General features: G+C 39.9%; 2 protein-coding genes and 1 long non-coding RNA gene across 3 annotated transcripts; all 3 read right to left on the bottom strand.

Moving 5' to 3' along the window:
* Positions 1 to 4,405: 4,405 nt before the first annotated feature.
* On the bottom strand, positions 4,406 to 5,276 carry LOC146941694 (uncharacterized). The gene is made up of 2 exons (XR_015032473.1): positions 4,985 to 5,276; positions 4,406 to 4,894 (listed from the first exon to the last, which is right to left on the bottom strand). It is a non-coding gene; the product is annotated as an uncharacterized LOC146941694 (long non-coding RNA).
* Positions 5,277 to 5,291: 15 nt separating this feature from the next.
* LOC146941695 (uncharacterized) lies at positions 5,292 to 8,494 on the bottom strand. Its single transcript, XM_085749977.1, has 2 exons — positions 5,455 to 8,494; positions 5,292 to 5,410 (listed from the first exon to the last, which is right to left on the bottom strand). The coding sequence occupies exons 1-2, from the start codon at positions 8,492 to 8,494 to the stop codon at positions 5,292 to 5,294; spliced, it is 3,159 nt and encodes a 1,052-aa protein (XP_085606103.1).
* An 82-nt stretch (positions 8,495 to 8,576) lies between these two features.
* On the bottom strand, positions 8,577 to 9,791 carry LOC146941696 (uncharacterized). The gene has a single exon (XM_085749978.1). The coding sequence runs from the start codon at positions 9,789 to 9,791 to the stop codon at positions 8,577 to 8,579; it is 1,215 nt and encodes a 404-aa protein (XP_085606104.1).
* Between the last annotated feature and the right edge of the window lie 9,910 nt (positions 9,792 to 19,701).

Here is a 19,701-nt window from a genome sequence, read left to right on the forward strand (position 1 = left end):
ATTGATGTTTGATAATGTTAGTTATAGTATTTTATTTCTTAAATGTTTGATAATGTTAGTTATAATATTTTATTTCTTAATCTTACTTACTAAAGCTTGTCAGGTCAAGCTAACCCTAACCCTAACCCTGAAGCTAGCATTTTCCCGCTCATTCTAAAGCATTTATGTCGACGCTTGACCTCCTCACCTTTAATACACGCCATAAAGTCATTTCATTACAGGTTGTAGTAACTGTCATATATAACACGATTGCATATTATTTTAATTTTTGAAATTGAATAACACACGATTGGTGTATTAATTGCCATCCCAAATTAGACCCGTGAATTACGTGCAAAATTGTATAATGGAAATAAAATAAGACACAATCAATTGTATATTGATTATGTACTTGCAAAAGTACGGTAAGGATTCTAGGGCTAAGAATCGTGTACTAGGGGTTTTCTACTGATGATTAGATGATCTGAGAATGTTCTCAAGAGTAGTATTTATAGCCAGCTATGGGCTTGGGTTTCGGTTGCTTGGTCCCCAAGCAACAGGGGTATTTGCGTATTTTTGGGCTTTGGGGCGGTTTCTAGAAGTCTTAATGAGGCGGCGCCCTTTTAGGGGGCGCGCCAGTTCTCAGGAGCCCTTCTGGAGGGCGCCCCGGCCTTTTCAGAGGGCGACCAGGCCTTTCTGGAGGGCTTAGAGCCTTTTTTGGAGGCCTCCTATGCCCTTAGGAACATGATGATGGTTCACAGCCCCCCAAGCACGAGTCTTGGGACAAGGCGAAGTGATGATGACGTGCAAAGAGTCTTTCTGGGATCATTCGATTCATCTAGGAATATGATGACGGTCCACAGCCCCCCAAGCACGAGTCTTGGGACAAGGCGAAGTGGTGATGGTTTCATGAAATCTCGCTATGCCGTCGGACTATTTCAAAGGATTTCTCCAGGGCGGTTTACGGATGTCACGGATACCCCAAGGGTAGATATATGTCTTGAACTTGGAGCGCTGTACTGAGTCTGTCATGGAATGCTTTGACGGAACCTGAGGGTGTATGTTCTGCGTGCCCGTATTCTATATGCCCCCCAAGCACGAGTCTTGGGACAAGGCGAGATGATTGATGATCCGGGTTTGCTTCGTGTATGTTTTGCTTCGAAGGCGGTCGCCATTAGGCGATCTCGTACGTTCCCTTGTATGGCGAGCTCCCCAAGGCGTTCTTGGGGTGTTTACGGACCTTTGATATGCCTTTAACCACGGATGTCCGCCACGTGTCTTGATCTTAATTGTGCCCGACACGTTTCCCGAGGCGGCTTTTGCTCTCCCTTAAAAACGGATTTCTAGGTTTTCATTTCTTCATTTTTCACTTGTCCAAACGTTCTCTGCCGCTCTCTCCTTCGGTTCGCTTCTCGTTTTGCTCGTCGGTTTATAGCATCTGCAGATCCGTCTTCTACTCCTTCGCAGGTACCTATTGACTTCTCATCCCTTCTTTTTCCCTCTTCTTGTATTTTTATGTTTAGAGCGAAAAAAACGTTAGTTTAGGAGATGGTTCTGATTAGGGAGTGCGATGGTGAGGGGAAACTGGTCCAACCCATTGATCCAATTGAAAAGGAAAACTTGAGGAAAGCGTGTCTGAGGCATGCTACCGGTGCCGATGGGATTATTAATTGGGACGCTTATTATGATGGGTTATTCGGGGAAGAATTGTTTAGCGACCTTTCGAGCGAGTCAAGTGCTAACTCGGGCCATGATAGTGATTGTGTGTTTCTGTCTGCCACTTCAGGGGCAGCTAAGGAGGACGAGTGCTGGGAAATTCGTCCGCTTCAGGGGACTTCGTGCGCAGTGGAGGGGAAGAGGTTACCTTCTAGGTTATTGGGAATGTCTCTGTTTGCGGAGGAAGTGTTGTTAGAAGAATCCCTTTATGTTGATGTCTCTGCTATGGATTTATTTCGTAGCAAGTTCGATATTTCGGCTTCCGGGCGGGAAGAGGATGTGGTGCTGCTGTCTTGCGATCCAGACGAGCGCGTGTGTGATCAAGAGATGGCGGGCGAGGGGGACGAATCTTACTTTGTCTATACCGCCGTCTTAGAGGAATTCGGCGTGAAAATCCCTTTCACGCCCTTTGAGATGGACGTTTTGAAGTTTCTGAACGTGGCGCCCACACAGATTTTCCCAAATAGCTGGGCGTTCATTCGGGGTTTTGAAATTCTATGTAAGTCGCTGGGTCTTGAGCCTTCTGTCGCCGTCTTTTTTCACTTTTATGGTACAAAAGATGTCAACAAAGGGACCTGGATAGCTATCTCTGCTCACTCTGGAAAGAGGCTCTTTCCCACTTACGCGTGTAATTTTAAGAAGGAGTGGCGGGATACTTTCGTCAGAGTGCAGGGGTCGCCTGGATGCTCGACGTCCTCAGTCTTGGTGAATGGCGAGCCAAGGTTTCCTCTTCGGTGGTCCAGCGCCCCTTTGGCGGTGAAAGGGTATGACTTGGATGCAATGTCGCCCTATGAGCATGAGCTAACTCAGTTCTTGGAGAAGGTTCCATTGACGAATATTCATGACCTTTTAAATAGGGAGGGCGACGCTGTCCGCATGGCAGCCTATTTGCGTGAGTGCCTTTCAAAAGTTTCGCTTTTGTTTTGGTTTTGTCATTTTACTTGTTTTATTTACCTAGTTTGTTCCACTTTGTGCAGGCGAAATGTTGCCCCTTACTGGCGCGGAGATGAGGAAGTATCTGGCTGAGTTGGAGAGAAATAAGAACCCTGATGGCTACGTGTCCAGCAGTCCCGGGGGCGTTTCCTTGAGGAGGTTGAAGAGGAAGGAGTCCGTCAAAGGAGATTCTGGTGTGATCGAGGTGGACGACTTGGAAAGTGCTGGCGGAGGGAATGCTTCTGCTCAGGCGGCCTCTCCTTCGTCTAAGAAGGCGAGGACGGGTCGGGGATCTAAGCCCAGCAGCAGTCGTCCTCCTTCAGGAAAAGAGATGGGAGGGACTTCTCTGAACGATGACGTGATGGACTCCTTCTGGCATTCTGGGTTCGACATTCGCAGGTATACTAGTATTCTTGTCTTTTTTAGGCGTTGATTCCTTTTGGCTGTTTGGTTTTTGGTCCTTAGTGACTTTGTTGTTTGATGGTCTTGCAGGTATATGAAGGAACAGGTACCTTTTACGAAGGTGGACGTGGAAGCTGGCGTGAAGGCTAAGTGCAGCGACCTGGTGGCGGATATCCATACGGCGGCTTTGAGAACTATGCTGCTGAGCCACTGCTTGGAGACGAAGTATGACTTGGTGGAGAAGAAGCACATTGATGCTGCGGAAGATGTGGAGAAATGGAAACATAAGTCTTCTGGACTAGAGAGCCGTCTCAGGGATGCGTTAAAAGACAAAGCAGCCGCTGAGTCCGCCTTAGAAGAAATGAAGCAGGCTAAGGAGGCCGCGGAGGCAGAGAGGGACGCGACGAAAGCTGCGCTAGAAAAATCAGAGTTGGCGGTAGATGAAGGACGGCGGGCTCTGGCGATATATTTTGAGGATGGCTTTATGCGTGCTAAAGAGCAGGTGCTTTTGTTTAACCCAGAGGCCAAAGTTGACGAGCTTGATCCCTTCAAGATCATTGCGAACGGCGAGTTGGTGGATGATGACTAGTTTCGTGCCTTGTTATTTGTTCTTTATTTAAATTATGTTTCTTGGTCTGTAACTTGATATTGGCGGCTTCTTAGAGCGCCCTTTTAAACACTTTTATCTGCTCGTCGATTTGTGACTTTGAATGCTTACACATGCTTATGTCAGATGCGGTACCTCTTACTTGTTGTGGCTTGATATTCTGCAAATGTTTAAATATTTTTGCGATTTTGCTATGTTGCTTCGGTTTCATTGAATGCGTTTTTGTGAGTTGTTTCTTCAAAAGTGAGAGTTTTCAGCGATTTCGTCTCTTTTTTAAATTTAAATCTCTATTACTCATCTGGCGCATTTCGTCGCCTGGCGTTTATTCTTTCGTCTCTTATTCTGAAGGAAGGTTTTGCTTCCCACTCTGAGGGAAGATATTTACGCTTCCAACTCTGATGGAAGGTGCCTCCCATTCGGAAGGAGGACTTTTGCTTCCCACTCTGAGGGAAGACTTTACTTTGCACTTCCAACTCTGATGGAAGGCGCCTCCTACTCTGAAGGAGGACTTTGGGCTTCCCGCTCTGGGGGAAGACTTTTCACTTCCAACTCTGATGGAAGGCGCCCCCTACTCTGAAGGAGGACTTTGGACTTCCCGCTCTGGGGGAAGACTTTTCACTTCCAACTCTGATGGACGGCGAGGCGAGTTGATGCGTTGACGCAGCCAGAGCCTTTATCAAGGTTGGCGTTGTGAATCCTTTATCTTTTTTCTGTCAGGGAGCGAATTCTGTTTGTATGATAGAAAAAATGTGGATAGAATCATAGATATGAAAAAAGGAAAAGGGCGCCTCGTTAAAAACCCCTGCCCTTGCAGGGGAAAAGAGTGCCACCCTAACCCTATATTATTGATAAAGTTAAAATATGAGAGTTTCAGTGGTGATCTTACATCATCCTTATTTGGTACATAATAAAATTAAAAGGCAAAAGAAAAAGAATTCTAGCTATAGTAGTGACGCAGATTGGCCACATTCCAAGTGCGAGGTACGGCGTCTCCGTTCAGTTCTTCTAACTTATACGCCCCGTGAGCGTACTTTTCTCTGATTCTGTAAGGTCCTTCCCAGTTTGGAAATAGTTTGCCTATTCTGGTTGGGGCGACGACTTGCTTGAGGACTAAGTCGCCCTCTTTCATCTCCATGGGCGTCACTCTGGAGTTGTATCGTCTAGCTGCTCTCTGCTTGGCTGCGAATTCCCTGATGTGTGCCTGCTCCCGGACCTCGTCAATGACGTCCATGCTTACCGCCATACCTACTTCATTAGCTTTTTAAAGGAAAATAGTACGTAAATTTACGATAGCAATATTTTCCTGCACTAAAAAATGTTAGTCGCCTGGCGAAATGAGATAGATACCTTCTTCTGAAAACGTATCTCGCCTCCACGTGGGGGTGTCGATTTCGACAGGTATCATGGCGTCTGTGCCATAAACCATAGTGAACGGCGTCTCCTTGGTTGTAGAATGAGGGGTAGTGTGGTAAGACCATAGTACCTGTACTTATTTTGATCGATGCATTTGTTTATATATAGTATAGAAGCTTGAAAGAGATTTAAAACTTTGGAAAATTGCGGCGAGAGTAAATTGATTCTGAAAATTGTTCATACCTCATGGAGTTGTTCTGCCCACAAACTTTTGGCGACTTCCAATTTCTTTTTGATTCCGCTAAGAATAACTTTGTTGGCCGATTCGGCTTGCCCATTGGCTTGCGGGTGAACTACCGAGACGAATTTTGTCTGTATTCCTAGGTTCTTGCAGAAGTCCAACACTGTTGAGCTCGCGAACTGAGTTCCATTATCTGACACTATGCACTTAGGTAGGCCGAAACGGCAGATGATCTTCTTCCAATAGAATTTCTTTACTCTTTCTGCAGTTATCTTGGCGACTGCTTCCGCCTTGATCCATTTGGTGAAGTAATCCACTCCCACTATGAGAAATTTAAGCTGCCCTGGGGCGAGGGGAAAGGGCCCGACGATGTCGACTGCCCATTTGTGGAAGGGCCATAGCGAGTATACAGAGGTCAACTCCTGAGCTGGGACGTGCTTCCTGTCGGAGAACCTTTGGCATTTGTCACATTTCTTTACGAAAGTCGAGCTATCCTGAAGCATGGTGGGCCAATAGTAGCCGGCGCGGAGGAGTTTGGCGGCCAGGGCTCGCCCGCCTATATGGCTACCGCAAACGCCCTCGTGTACTTCCAGAAGGACCAAGTGCGTCTCGTCTTCTCCTAGGCATCGTAGCAAGGGAGTCGTGCGGCCTCTTTTGTAGAGTTTCCCCGAGACCAAAGTGAATTTGGACGCTCGCCTCCTGATTGTCTGTTCTTCCTCGCCGTCGGTCGGTGTGAATGATCCTGTCAAATATCTAAGCAATGGTTCCATCCATCCTCCAGTGTTCTCTACGACCTGAAGTACTTCGTCCACCTTCGTACTGGGTGTTGCAACTACTTCCTGGATAACTGTTCTGTTGTTGCCTGGTCGTTTGGTACTGGCGAGTTTTGCCAACAAATCCGCTCTGGAATTCTGCTCCCGTGGTACATAAATGGCTTCGAAGAAGCTAAATTTCTTGGCGAGGCTCTGCACCTTAGTTAGGTATTTGGCTAGCTGTGTGTCTTTCGTCTGATAGTCGCCCGTGATCTGACTTGTTACGAGCTGGGAATCACTCTTGGCTCGCAAATTTTCAGCGCCCATCTCTAGGGCTAAGGTCATGCCAGCTATTAGAGCTTCATACTCGGCCTGATTGTTGCTTGCCTTGAATTCGAATCTGAGGGATTGCTCGATGAGAACGTCGTCCGGCCCTTCCAAGATAACGCCTGCACCACTGCCTTTCAGGTTGGATGAGCCATCTACGGATAAGAGCCATACGAAAGGAGGTTGCTCCTGTACTGGGGAGGCGAGTTCTACTACAAAATCTGCCAATACTTGGGATTTGATGCTCCCTTTCGGTACGAACTGAACGTCATACTCTGAAAGCTCTACGGACCAGGCTACCATTCTTCCGGCCAAATCAGGTTTCCCCAGTACTTGCCTGATCGGGTAATCTGATTTTACGACGATCTTGTGACTTTGGAAGTAGGGGCGAAGCTTCCTTGCTGTTACGACGACAGCAAGGGCGAGACGTTCTATCTTCTGATATCGCAGCTTTGCCCCTTTGAGTACCCTGCTGACGAAATAAATTGGCCTCTCTCCTGTTGCTGAATCTTCTACCAAGACTGTGCTCATGGCGTTGTCGGATATCGCCAGATATAGGAAAAGGATGGCGTTCGGACTTGGCCGCTGAAGGATGGGCGGACTGGCTAAGAACTTCTTAATCTGCTGGAAAGCATCCTCGCATTCTGGAGTCCACTCGAATCTCTCCTTTTTCTTAATGGAGGCGAAGAAAGAGAAGGCTTTGTCGCCGGCGCAGGACAGGAAACGAGAAAGAGCGGCGAGCCTACCTGTGAGTTGCTGTACTTCCTTGATGTTGGTGGGGCTTCTCATGTTGATGATCGCCTGGCATTTGTCAGGGTTTGCTTCGATGCCTCGTCTTGTTAAGAGGAAGCCTAAGAATTTTCCCGCCTGCACTCCGAAAGAACATTTTGATGGATTCAGACGAATCCTATATCTTCGAACCTGGCTCAATATCTCCTCCAGATCTTCAGAGTGACTGTAACCCTCCTTCGTCTTTGCGACTAGGTCGTCAATATATACTTCCAGATTTTGTCCTATCTGCGCGGAGAACGCGGTGTCCGTAGATCGCTGGAAGGTGGCGCCTGCGTTCTTTAGACCAAAAGACATGACTTCATAGTTATAATTCTTTGTGCTGGTCATAAAGGCCGTTTTTGGAGCGTCCAGAGGGTCCATCCGTATTTGATTGTAACCTGAATAGGCATCCATAAAGCTTAGAGTTTTGTAACCTGAGGCGCTGTCGATCAGGTGGTCAATGTTAGGGAGAGGATAAGGATCTTTGGGGCACGCCATGTTCAAATCAGTGTAGTCCACGCACATTCGCCACTTCCCATTTGCTTTCCTAACAAGTACGGTGTTGGCTAACCACGTGGGATACTTTATTTCGCTGATAAAGTGGGCTTCAACTAATTTTTTCACTTCCTCATCAACTGCCTTTCTTCTTTCCTCGCCCATCTTCCTTTTCCGCTGTACTACCGGTTTCACGCCAGCCTTGATAGATAGGTGGTGGCAAGCAATGTCGGGGTCCATCCCTGGCATTTCTGATGGATGCCAGGCGAAGAGATCCAGATTCTTCTTTAGTAGCTTGACCAGGGCGATCTCCTCTTCAGGGGTTAGTGACATGCCAATCTTTGTTGTATGGTGGGCTTCTGGTCCGATGGAGACCTCTTTTAACTCTTCAGTGGGTTCTAGGCGTTCTTGCTGGAAGCCTTCTCTGGGGTCTAGATCGATCATGTTGACTTCGTGCATTACTTCGTTACTTGACTTCTTTCTGGTCTTTTGCAAACGCAAACTGTTATGATAGCACTCCCTGGCGAGTTTTTGATCGCCTCGAATGGTTCCAATTTTTCCAGAGTCAAGAGGGTACTTCATTACTAGATACTTCGTGGATAAGAATCCGCCCAACAGGTTGAAGGCAGGGCGACCTATGATGATGTTGTAAGAGCTAGGCGAGTTCACGACGAGGTACCTGACTCGAATGGTTTTGGCGTGAGATCCGCTTCCGAAAGTTGTCTTTAGGGTGATGTATCCTCTCACATGAACCTGCTCGCCCGTGAAGCCCGCCAGAGTTCCTCTGAAAGGTTGCAGCTGCTCCGGGTCTAGCCCCATTCGATCAAATGTGTCATAGTAAAGAATATCCGCAGAGCTTCCTGGGTCTATCAACACCCGCTTTACGTCCCACTTGAAGATTTGTAAAGTGACGACCATGGGGTCGTCGTCGTGGGGTACCACGTCTCGAAAATCTTTGGGCGCGAATGATACCTCTGGTTCGTGCTTCTGATTCGTTTCTTCATATTCCTGGCATAGCATTACCTGTCTCACATATTTCTTTCGCGACGAACTTGACTCCCCCCCCTCCGGCGAAGCCACCTGAGATAGTGTTTATGGCGTGTCTTTTTTCGTCATTCACTTCCTCCTTTTTATGATCCGTTTTTTGTTTATTCTCGCCCCTTCTGTCTCTGACATACCCTCTTAGCTTCCCACTTTGTATTAGTCGCTCGATTTCTTGGCGAAGATGAATGCATGAGTCTGTGTCGTGTCCTCGTACCTTATGATATTTGCACCATTTATCTTCATCCCTTCCCATGACGGGGCTTCGGGCTGGCAAGGGCTCTGGGATCAGTCTTGCTTCCAAGACCTCCTTCATGATGCGCTCTGGTCTAGTATTCAAGGGTGTGAAGTCCCTTTGAGAATACGGATTGAACGGTCGCCTCTCCGGCCTTCTGTAGGGGGCGCGATCTCTGCCAGCTGCTGGTTGATAAGGTCGCCGTTCTGGATTGTTTGTGCGCTCCTTGGCGTCTCTGGCCTTCTTTTCTGCGTTGCTCTCCTCGCCCTTGATGTAGCATTCTGCCCTGGCTATAACCTCTTCCATGGAATCCGCAGGTTTCTGGGCTAGAGACTCGTTGAACTGCCCTGCCCTTAGTCCGTTTTGGAAAGCTCCTACGAACACTTCCTGGTTGGGGTTGATTACCTTGATGGTTGTATCGTTGAACCTGGCCAGGTAGTCTCTGAGGGATTCATTATGCCCTTGTCGTACATTGAAAAGGCTAGTTGCTAGGACCTTGCGATGTCGACTGGCGGAGAACTGTTGTGTGAGTTTTCTGGTCATGTCCTGGTAGCTGAGGATGGAGAACCGTGGGAGATTCATGTACCAGCGTAAGGCGGCGTCAGTGAAAGTACCTGCTAATAATTTGCACTTCAGAGAATCGGGAGCCCCGACAACCGCCATGCGTGTATTGAAAGCCGTGACGTGCTCCATGGGGTCGTTCTTTCCGTCGAAGGTGGATAGGTGGGGCGGCTTGAAGCCCTCTGGAACTGGTGCGTCCCAAATTTCAGCGGATAATGGTTGTGGTTCAGGGTCATCTAGCTCGCCCTGGTGTGATTCTTCTCTTTCCTCCAGTTGCTTTTGTTGCATGGTCTCCATTGAGGCCTGAAGGGCATCGTTGTGATCCTTCAGCTGAGCGAGTTGGGTTCGCATGGATTCTAATTCTTCGGCTGTTGCCATGATGAGAGGCTTTTCTCTAAATCGTACGTGAGGTGCGATTTAGGTTGGTCGAAAGGGGTTAGGGTTTCTAAATCGCAAAGGAGTTTTACGATTTAGAGGTCTCGTTTAAGGGTTTCTGAATCACGATTTGCGATCCAGGAACGTGGTCAAGGTTAGTTTTACCTTTTCCCACAGACGGCGCCAACTGTACTTGCAAAAGTACGGTAAGGATTCTAGGGCTAAGAATCGTGTACTAGGGGTTTTCTACTGATGATTAGATGATCTGAGAATGTTCTCAAGAGTAGTATTTATAGCCAGCTATGGGCTTGGGTTTCGGTTGCTTGGTCCCCAAGCAACAGGGGTATTTGCGTATTTTTGGGCTTTGGGGCGGTTTCTAGAAGTCTTAATGAGGCGGCGCCCTTTTAGGGGGCGCGCCAGTTCTCAGGAGCCCTTCTGGAGGGCGCCCCGGCCTTTTCAGAGGGCGACCAGGCCTTTCTGGAGGGCTTAGAGCCTTTTTTGGAGGGCTCCTATGCCCTTAGGAACATGATGATGGTTCATATTAGCATTAAAATCACACGGTTGAAAATTTCTTTTAAAAACAAAAGAGGTCACACGGTTGCATATTAAAAAATTGCATAATGGAGATTGTATAATGGAAATAAAATAAGACACAATCAATTGTATATTGATTAACATTAAAACCACACGGTTGAAAATTTCTTTTAAAAACAAAAGAGGCAACACGGTTGCATATAAAAAAAAAACAGCACCTTTTGCATATTAAAAGAAAAACATACGGTTTACATAATGGAAATAAAATAACACACAATCAATTGTACATTAACTATAAAAAAAAACAACATCTTTTGCCTATTAAAAGAAAACCCCACGGTTTGCATAATGGAAATAAAATAACACCCAATCAATTGTACATTAACTAGCATTATTGTATAATGGAAATAAAATAACACACAATCAATTGTATTTTAACTAGTATTAAAACCACATGGTTGAAAATTTCTTTAAAAAAAAAAGGAGGCCACACGGTTGCATATAAAAAAAACAAAACCTTTTGCATATTAAAAGAAAACCACACGGTTTGCATAATGGAAATAAAATAACACCCAATCAATTGTACATTAACTAGCATTATTGTATAATGAAATAAAATAACACACGATCAATTGTATATTAACTAGCATTAAAACCACATGTTTGAAAATTTCTTTAAAAAAAAAGGAGGCCACACGGTTGCATATAAAAAAAAACAAAACCTTTTGCATATTAAAAGAAAACCACACGGTTTGCATAATGGAGATAAAATAACACTCAATTAATTGTACATTAACTAGCATTAAAACCACACGGTTGAAATTTTCTTTAAAAAAAAAAAGGTCACACGGTTGCATATTAAAAGAAAAAAACAGCACCGTTTGCAAGTTAAAAAAAAAAAAAAAACCACATGGTTTGCATATTAAAATCAGTCTATAAAATTAGCCTCCTTTCTCCTTCCATTATTCTATCGTTGATTCCAATGGAGGGTCGTGATATTGAAACTTTGCTGTCCTATCACTGCTTAACAGGTGTTACGGTTATTTTTTCTCACAATTATGACGTGTTTTAATATCTTTTCCTATTTTTTAAACCTTTATGATGTTGCAGGTCTTTTGATAAAAAATCCAGCTTCATCCTTTGAAAGTGCTGTCAACAAGTATTGTGTGAAGTTTAGGACGTACATAGTCGAGTCTGATGTTGAAGAGGTGAGGATGATTTTGTCTGACATGTTTCATTTTTTTTTTGTTATCTGTAATGGTTCTAATCGTTTTTTTTGTTGCATCAGGGGGCTGTTATACGACCGAACATGTTCACGAATGACTTTGGGGACCAAGTTCAATGATTTGCGACTTTGATTGATGCAAAGAGCAATCAGTTCGAGGTGTTGGTTGAAAGAATTGATGGGTCTGTGTTTTTCTCCAAGGGATGGAAATCCTTGCGTGATTTTTATGGGATCAGCTTGGGTGCTTGGGTTTCTATTATATTTGTGGATCAAATGAAGTTCGTGATTAAACTGAAAGATAGGTTTGGCAAAGTGATTAAGCCTCCCGTATTTGATCCTCCTATGCATTTTATGATTGACAAAACAAATGTCCAAACAACTTTTGATCCTAATCTCCCCCTTTCACTCCTTTGAATTCTTATCATCACGACGTCAACAACTTTCAGATAGAGTGTGTGACGAAGTTAACTGAATTTGATGTATCCAAGGGTTTTTGGTATGGAAAATGTTTGTTGTGAGAATATTTATATTTACCAACGCCTGTCTTTTTTTGTTAGGTTGTTGACATGTTGATTTATTTTTCGTGTTAGGTGCTGATTTATGAAGGAGAAGTTGCGTAGATGATGGATATCGGAACTACTTCTATCAAGTTGGTGGATGATTGCGGAAATGGCTGAGATTGCGTGTTGATTTTTGGATCTACTTCATACCAACACGCCATGATAGGAGGGCAGTGGAAGCGTATTGTGAATGCTCGCAGACTTCGTGAAAGGGTTCAGATCAGACTTGGTGTGCCAATGGCTCGAGAGAATGATACAATCTATTTAACTGTCATTGCTGGTTAGGATTGGAGGGTGCATATGGTTTATTTTTGATGGAATTTTCCAGTTTATTTTTAATCAAAAATTAATTCTATTTTAATTGTGGCATTAAATTTAATGGACCAACTATCCCTCAAAAAAAAAATTAGTGGACCAACTACTAATTGTGACATTAATCAACTATTTAATGGAAATAAAATAACACACAATCAATTGTACATTAACTAGCGTTATTGTATAATGGAAATAAAATAACACACAATCAATTGTATATTAACTAGCATTAAAACCACATGGTTGAAAATTTCTTTAAAAAAAAAAAAGTGAGGCCACACGGTTACATATAAAAAAAAAAACAACACCTTTTGCCTATTAAAGGAAAACCCCACGGTTTGCATAATGGAAATAAAATAACACCCAATCAATTGTACATTAACTATTATGACTTATTCTTCTATGGTATAATATTGGCTTAGGTAACATTATGAGTTTCTACATGAAAATAAGACTCGTGCGTCAGCACGGGTCATGGTTCTAGTAAAAAAGAATGAAAAACAATATTACTTTCAACTTTTTTTTTTTTTTGACAAATTTACTGTCAACTTCTTTTAATTTGTGTGATTCAGTCATTAAAATTCTATCGTTAGATAGTATTGATTGATTTAATTTGGTGAACTTTTTAGATAGATTAGTTTGGTGAAGTTTAAAACCCTAGATTAGTTAATTGAACATTTCCCATCTAATTTCATCGTTGCTCACAAAATTTGATATGCAACAATGAAATTTATGCTATATTGTTCAATTATACATGTAAGACCAAACTACTAGCTTAAATGGATAACTTAATAACTCATGATAAACTCATATGATTAAAGTAGAGCTATTTGGTAATGATATTCACATAAAGAGCTAATTTATAGTGTTTTTTTATATATTATTTTAAGTGATTTTTTTTTGGGTACACATTTTAAGTGATGTTTGAACTTGTAGTTTAGAGTGTATCCTATTTTCTCGCATTCTTACCTTCACTGTCTTAATTGAGTTATTTTAAAATATTAATTAATAATATAATTTATGCCATTTTATTTTTTTTTTTGGTTAAGTAGCCTATTGGCTAAAATGGAGTATCCGGGGTTCGAACCCCGGCCCCTGCATATAATATGTGATATTCCTACCAATTGAGCTAAGCTTATTGATTAATTCAACTATTAATTTTGCAAAATACTTAAAATTCTATTTACTAACTTATCCCCTTCTTATTTCTTCTATTCAACTATTAATTATGCATTTTAATTTAATTTGATTATCTCTAAAAAATCAATTTAATTTGATTTTTCAGGGGTGAGTTGTAAAGTGAAAGATGTTCTAGAAACCTTTTGTTCTCTTGAATTTGCATAATTTGCATTAAAGTGGGGGAACAATGTTGAAAAACATCTAGAATTAGAAGAGACTTGCTGAACAACGTACAAAGACCTCTAGCGGTAATTAATTAATTTGTAGTCGTCAACTTCTGATTGCGAAGCCAAAAGTCCAAAACAACGTGCCTATTGTTAAAGTAAAAAACCCAAAATAATATATCCGAATTCAGCATTGGACATCGACGAATCAAAAAAGTTCCATGCCAAGTTGATTCTACATAAACACAAGATTCATATTAAATTATTAAACTCTTGTCTTCTTTTAGGGTCTGTTTGGATGATCAAAGAAAGTGAAAGGAAAGAAAGAGTAAGGAAAGATTATATGAGGAAAGAAAAAGAATAGAAAGTGAGAGGATTGTTTTGGTTGTTTGGTTTAAAAGAAAGTGGAATAGAAAGTTGAAGGAAAGAAAGATATATATTTATTAATTGACATAAATACCCCTGGATATATATATATATATATAAGTAAGTAAGTTAAAATTATGTTTTTATTGATAATATAAAACCATACAACTTTTTTGATTTCTATGGAACACGACGTCAAAGTTTACTTTTAATATTTATATTCTAATTTTTTATTTAATATATTTTAATATGACGTTGACAAGGAATTATAGTTTTTATATATATAATATATGTTAAGAACACATTTGCATTACTGAGAGCAAAGCCCACCAACATCTGAAAAAGGAAATAGATTTTTTTTATGGAACACAAGAGTGAGGGTTTTATGTAATTTTGCTCAGAACAGTGTCTTCCCTCTGCTTTCCGTCCATAATAGAGAGGAAGCATTTTTTGTGTGGGGCCCAGCTATCAGATTCCTTCCATCCCTTTTTAAGGTTGTTCCAAACTATGGAATGATTCTCCATCCTTCTACTTTCTATCCTACCTCAATCTTTCCTTACTCTTTCACCCAAAACAAACAAGCCCTTAAAGTGTAGCGACTCACTCTTTAGTTCACTAAATTTTAAGATAAGTTTGATCAATCGACAACAAATAATATGACTCATTTTTTAGTAAAGATGTTATTATCTTGTGCTCGTTCTCATTATCATGATTATATGTTAGGAGTAACTTGTATTGAGTACGATATCATAAATGAAGTGAGTTAATTTGGTTCCCGCAAAAAAAGTGTAATGACAGAACTCAAACAATAAAAATAAAGATGAGTAGAATTAAAGCTTGAACTTGCACTTCAATAGTATATAATATCTCTTTACCCTCTCAAAAAAAAAAAAAAATATCTCTTTACAATCTTTTACTATTTGAGTTGGACTACGGTGATAATTTAATAGTGAATTTTTTTTTTATTGACTCTTTAAATTTCATAAATTTAACGAGGTTGACATTATTTTTGTGTTTCTTTTGGAAAAACGTTTATATGTACAATGCTGATATGAATTAGGTAAATTTTTAGGTATACTGAACTTTGATTAAATATACTCTCCTCCACTAAAAACTGAATATATATAAATAAGGGTTAATTCTGTTTTTGGTCTCTACAAAATTGCGACCTTGTAAGTTTAGTCCTTACTTAATTTTAATAGCATTTTTAATCCCCACAAAAAATTTCTGCACTCAATATTAGTCCTTACTCAATCCAAATTTGTTTAATTTATGCTTAAACTCTTAAGTTTTTCAACAATTTTTTACAGGCGTGTTAAGAATGTTATTAAAAGGTCCTCCGAAAAAAATATCGCAAAAATTTGATTTCTACGTCCATATTTTTGTTACTTATATCTTAAACTTTTGTCGTTTTAAAAAATTCATATTTAATTTATTTCATGTTAAAAAATTATAGATTTTGGTAAATGAACCTTTCATAGTGTTCTAAACTTGTATAAAAAGAATCGTTAAAAAATTTAAGAGTTTAAGGATAATTAAACAAAATTTATTTTAGCAGGGACTAAAATTATAAGTAAATTTTTTTTGTAGGGATTAAAAATGCTATTAAAATTAAGTAAGGACTAAACTTACAAGGTCGCAATTTCGTAGGGACCAAAAACATAATTAACCCTATAAATAATTATACTCCTCTCTGCTATTAGATTTTGAATTGCAATCTGCACCATTCAAAATTAAATATGTATACCCTTTAATCCGTTTTTATATAAATAAATATTTTTATAATAACAATAAACTTTAAGCCACAATTATTTGTGAAGGAAATTTCAAACCATCATTTAAGATATCAATTATCCTTTTTTTTTATTTCTATAACTTAAAATGTCAATGATAATTACCTTTAAAGATTTCATTATTAATTTTATGCTTCTATAATATAAAATTTAATTTTAATTATTATTTTTAACCATTTGTCCTATATTGTTTTTTTTTATGAAATTCAATATTTATATTTTAAATTATTTTTCTTCATAATTTATAATATGTTGTTAATGATATTGTGAATGATAAATAGATAAAAAAAATATGCTTATTAAAATATTAATTATAGTAAAAAGGGCTAAACGGTTTAACAAAGGATCAGAGCGTAGATTTTAACACAAGAGGGAAGATGAATGTAAATTAAGCTTCTCTTAGAAGGAGTGTAATTTTCTCTAATAAGATTTGGATATTAGGGGAGGGTAGTGCAATATAAGATTTGGATAATGGGAGAGTAGTGCAATTTAAGCATCTTTTAAGGAAAAAAATGTAATTTACACTAAAAAAAAGTAAAAAGCGCAACTATAGATACACATGTATTTTTTTTAAGCTAAAATTTATTCAAAACAAAAAACAAAACAAACAATTAGAGGGCATAAACCTAACCCACCAAAGTAAAAACTAAAAATTCCACATATTAAAAGGTTTTTAACCCCTTTAGCGGGTACCATGTAATTGACCTTCCTTCAACATATTTTTCTTCTTTTTTTTCTCCCTCTCTCTCTAAAGATCACCTCTATAGAAGATTTGTGGATTTATTCGTCAAATTCTTAAATATCTCTAGGTCATGAGCAACATTGAGATATATATTATCGTCAGAAATAATATATGTATCTTTCAAAGAGAATTTTTTAGCCACCGAATATATTACAGGGTTGAGACGCGAACTATTTGGCCCTCTTTAAAATGTTTCGCGTCATTGTTTAAAAGTATGCAAGACATACAAACAACCACAATGTGTCTAGGATAAAACAACCCAAATATACCGTATCGGTTTTCTACTGCCCCATAGAAAAAATGTTCTAGAATGACACCTTCTTTGATTATCACAATCACTCTTAATTTGGAGACCACTCAAATCGAAAAGGACAAAAAAAAGATGGGAAAAAACAACTCAAAAACTGAACGGAGATAAGTAAAGAAAGACTCTAAAATCCAGAGCCTCTTCGTGTGAATTTTGAGTTGTGCTAAGTCGTCTATTTATAATGGAACTTCACAATCGACCAGAGCAACAAAAAATAAGTGGGAGTATTTTGACCCATTCAGAACACATGTGGGTCAGTACATACGAAAGCTGCCCTGCAAAAGTGGAGGAAAGAAACTGACCATGAGAACAAATCAAATCGGAGGAAAAATGACAATCCAATTATAGAGCCTCTGTCGTTAACATGTTAAACATTTGATCAATATGGATAGAGAACACACATTTTAAGAAAGAGAAATGATAATTATACAACCATTTTGTGACAATTTTTGGACAAGTATCTCTCTCATACTCACATTATGTTCTTACTATTTTTTTCTTTCTTTTTCTCTCTCTCTATTGTTTTTGACCAAATAAAAAGAGAGAAAAAGATGATTGTCACAAAAGTTATCACCAAATAGTTGTACAAATATTCGCTATCCAATCAAAGTCTAAATTCCTTTAAAAAAAAAAATCAAAGCCTAACTCAAGCTCAAACCCGACCCAACGAATGACGAGGGCGGCACGTGTATTGTTCTCTATCCATATCCATGAAACGGGTTATGATATTTTTTCTTTATTTTTTTGTCAAGATATGGACAGCGGTCAACGGGTTATGATGTTTAAGCTATTCCTTTCCCCAAGTCACCCAAACTCGTATTATGTATAATGAGATTCACATGTACTTGACCTCCTTCTGTTAAGTTTTTATGGTCACATCATTCTATCCTTTGAAAGCCGCGGTCCTATATTTTTGAGTGCAAGCAAAAGTTGTGTAAAAAATTGTAGGCCGTCTTTAGAAAATCGTGGATAAGTACCTTACAGTTAATTTAAACCAGTCATATGCATTTTATTTTTAGAATTAGAATTCTTGGTTTGACATAATCAGGAAGTAAATGTGACTGATTTTAACTAGTAGAGAGTAACTTACCCTCAATTTTCCAAAGACAACCTAAGTTTAATTTTTCTTTTTCCTTTCATGAAATGGAGTGCATAACGTCCTTATCAATGGAGAGCTAGAACCACAATACAAGGTTCACATTCATCCAATCTAATTAAGCATTTGGTTACCCCACTTGGTGAGAGAGTATGAAGCACGAAAAATTCCAAAAGATAGTGACCAATAATTTAAGGATGAGAAAGGCTAGCTAGATACAATTAAACACATGTTGAATGAAGTGAGCACTTCTTCTAGAAGCTTACTACTTATCAGTTATCATTATGGGGATTGGGGGCAACGTTGGCAGCCAAGAGTAGATGCATAGAAGCACATATAATGAAGTAATTTAATAGAAGCAGAGCCATACAAAATACCATGCATGAACGCAAAATGGAACGCGACTCCATTTTTGATCTCACAAAGTAATAAATAGCAAGGGATATAATAGGAAAATAAATATTAATGATTCTTTAATATAGTAAAATGACATATAATTTGGAATAAATAAATTTTGTTGCTAGTTAATTAATCACAAAATACTAGTTCGCAACCCTGTTGGGGAGTGGGGAGTATGGGGAGCGCTTGGAGCGAAATAAATTTTGTTACTAGTTAATTAATCACAAAATACTAGTTCGCAACCCTGTTGGGGAGTGGGGAGTATGGGGAGCGCTTGGAGCGACAACATGGGGAGCGCTTGGAGCGACAATGGGCTAAACATCTAGGATCCGCTAAGAGACTTAGATACCACATCTCCACCCAAAACCTTAAGGCAATAGGTATATGTGCCTCCTCTCTTATATATCCAACATTTCCTTCATCCCTTGTCGATGTGGGACATATTACTCACACTTGATTTCCCAGCCAATGCCCATGTGTTGTTTTGAATTCGCTAGCAATAACTTGTCCTTTTGCATATGATATAGCGGAAATACCATAAGGACACACTTTATCTTCTAGATAAGATCACCCCCCAAAACAAGGGAGACGTTGCTAGCACTTGCCTCAGAGTCTTTTTCTGATATTGCTGCACCTGGACAATTTCTCCCACACTTCCAGCACGACATATTCTTTGCATGGATCTTCTTCCCATCAGCCCTACTTCTAGTTAGCAACATTGAGCTTGATGAAGTGCTTTCATCACTTTTCATCCTCCTTTCTTCAGAAATAATTTTGAAGTAGTTGCAACTAAAATTATTTCACATAGTAATAATTCTTTGGTTGTCAGTTTAGATAACGGTCGTGGTTTTTTCTTTAGTTTTGGAGTTTCCACGTATATATTCTTGTGTAGTTATTGTGTTTATTTTTCTTTTTCAGCCATGCTATTTCCTAACAAGTGCCGCTATTTGTGGGGTGGATAAGTACCCGAAAACTGACCCAACCCGAAGTAAGAAAGTTGAAATGGGATGGATTAAAACGGTGAGAGGGTTCACAATCCCATATATAAAGGTGGTCTCAAAGGATTGTAGAGAGTAGGTTTAGTTCAATGCAAAACAACCGACAATAGATGAATCTCCTGGAACCAAAAATATTTCTTTTTAGTGACATATGATGTCGTTTTGGACTTTGGTAATCCTATACTCAATTTCTTCTCCCATTCTTATTCACACATAATACACGAAACAAAACGAA

Source organism: Medicago sativa, chromosome 3, assembly GCF_051527215.1.
Source record: "Medicago sativa cultivar Bolivia chromosome 3, Bolivia_mono, whole genome shotgun sequence".
Classification (NCBI taxonomy): domain Eukaryota; kingdom Viridiplantae; phylum Streptophyta; class Magnoliopsida; order Fabales; family Fabaceae; genus Medicago; species Medicago sativa.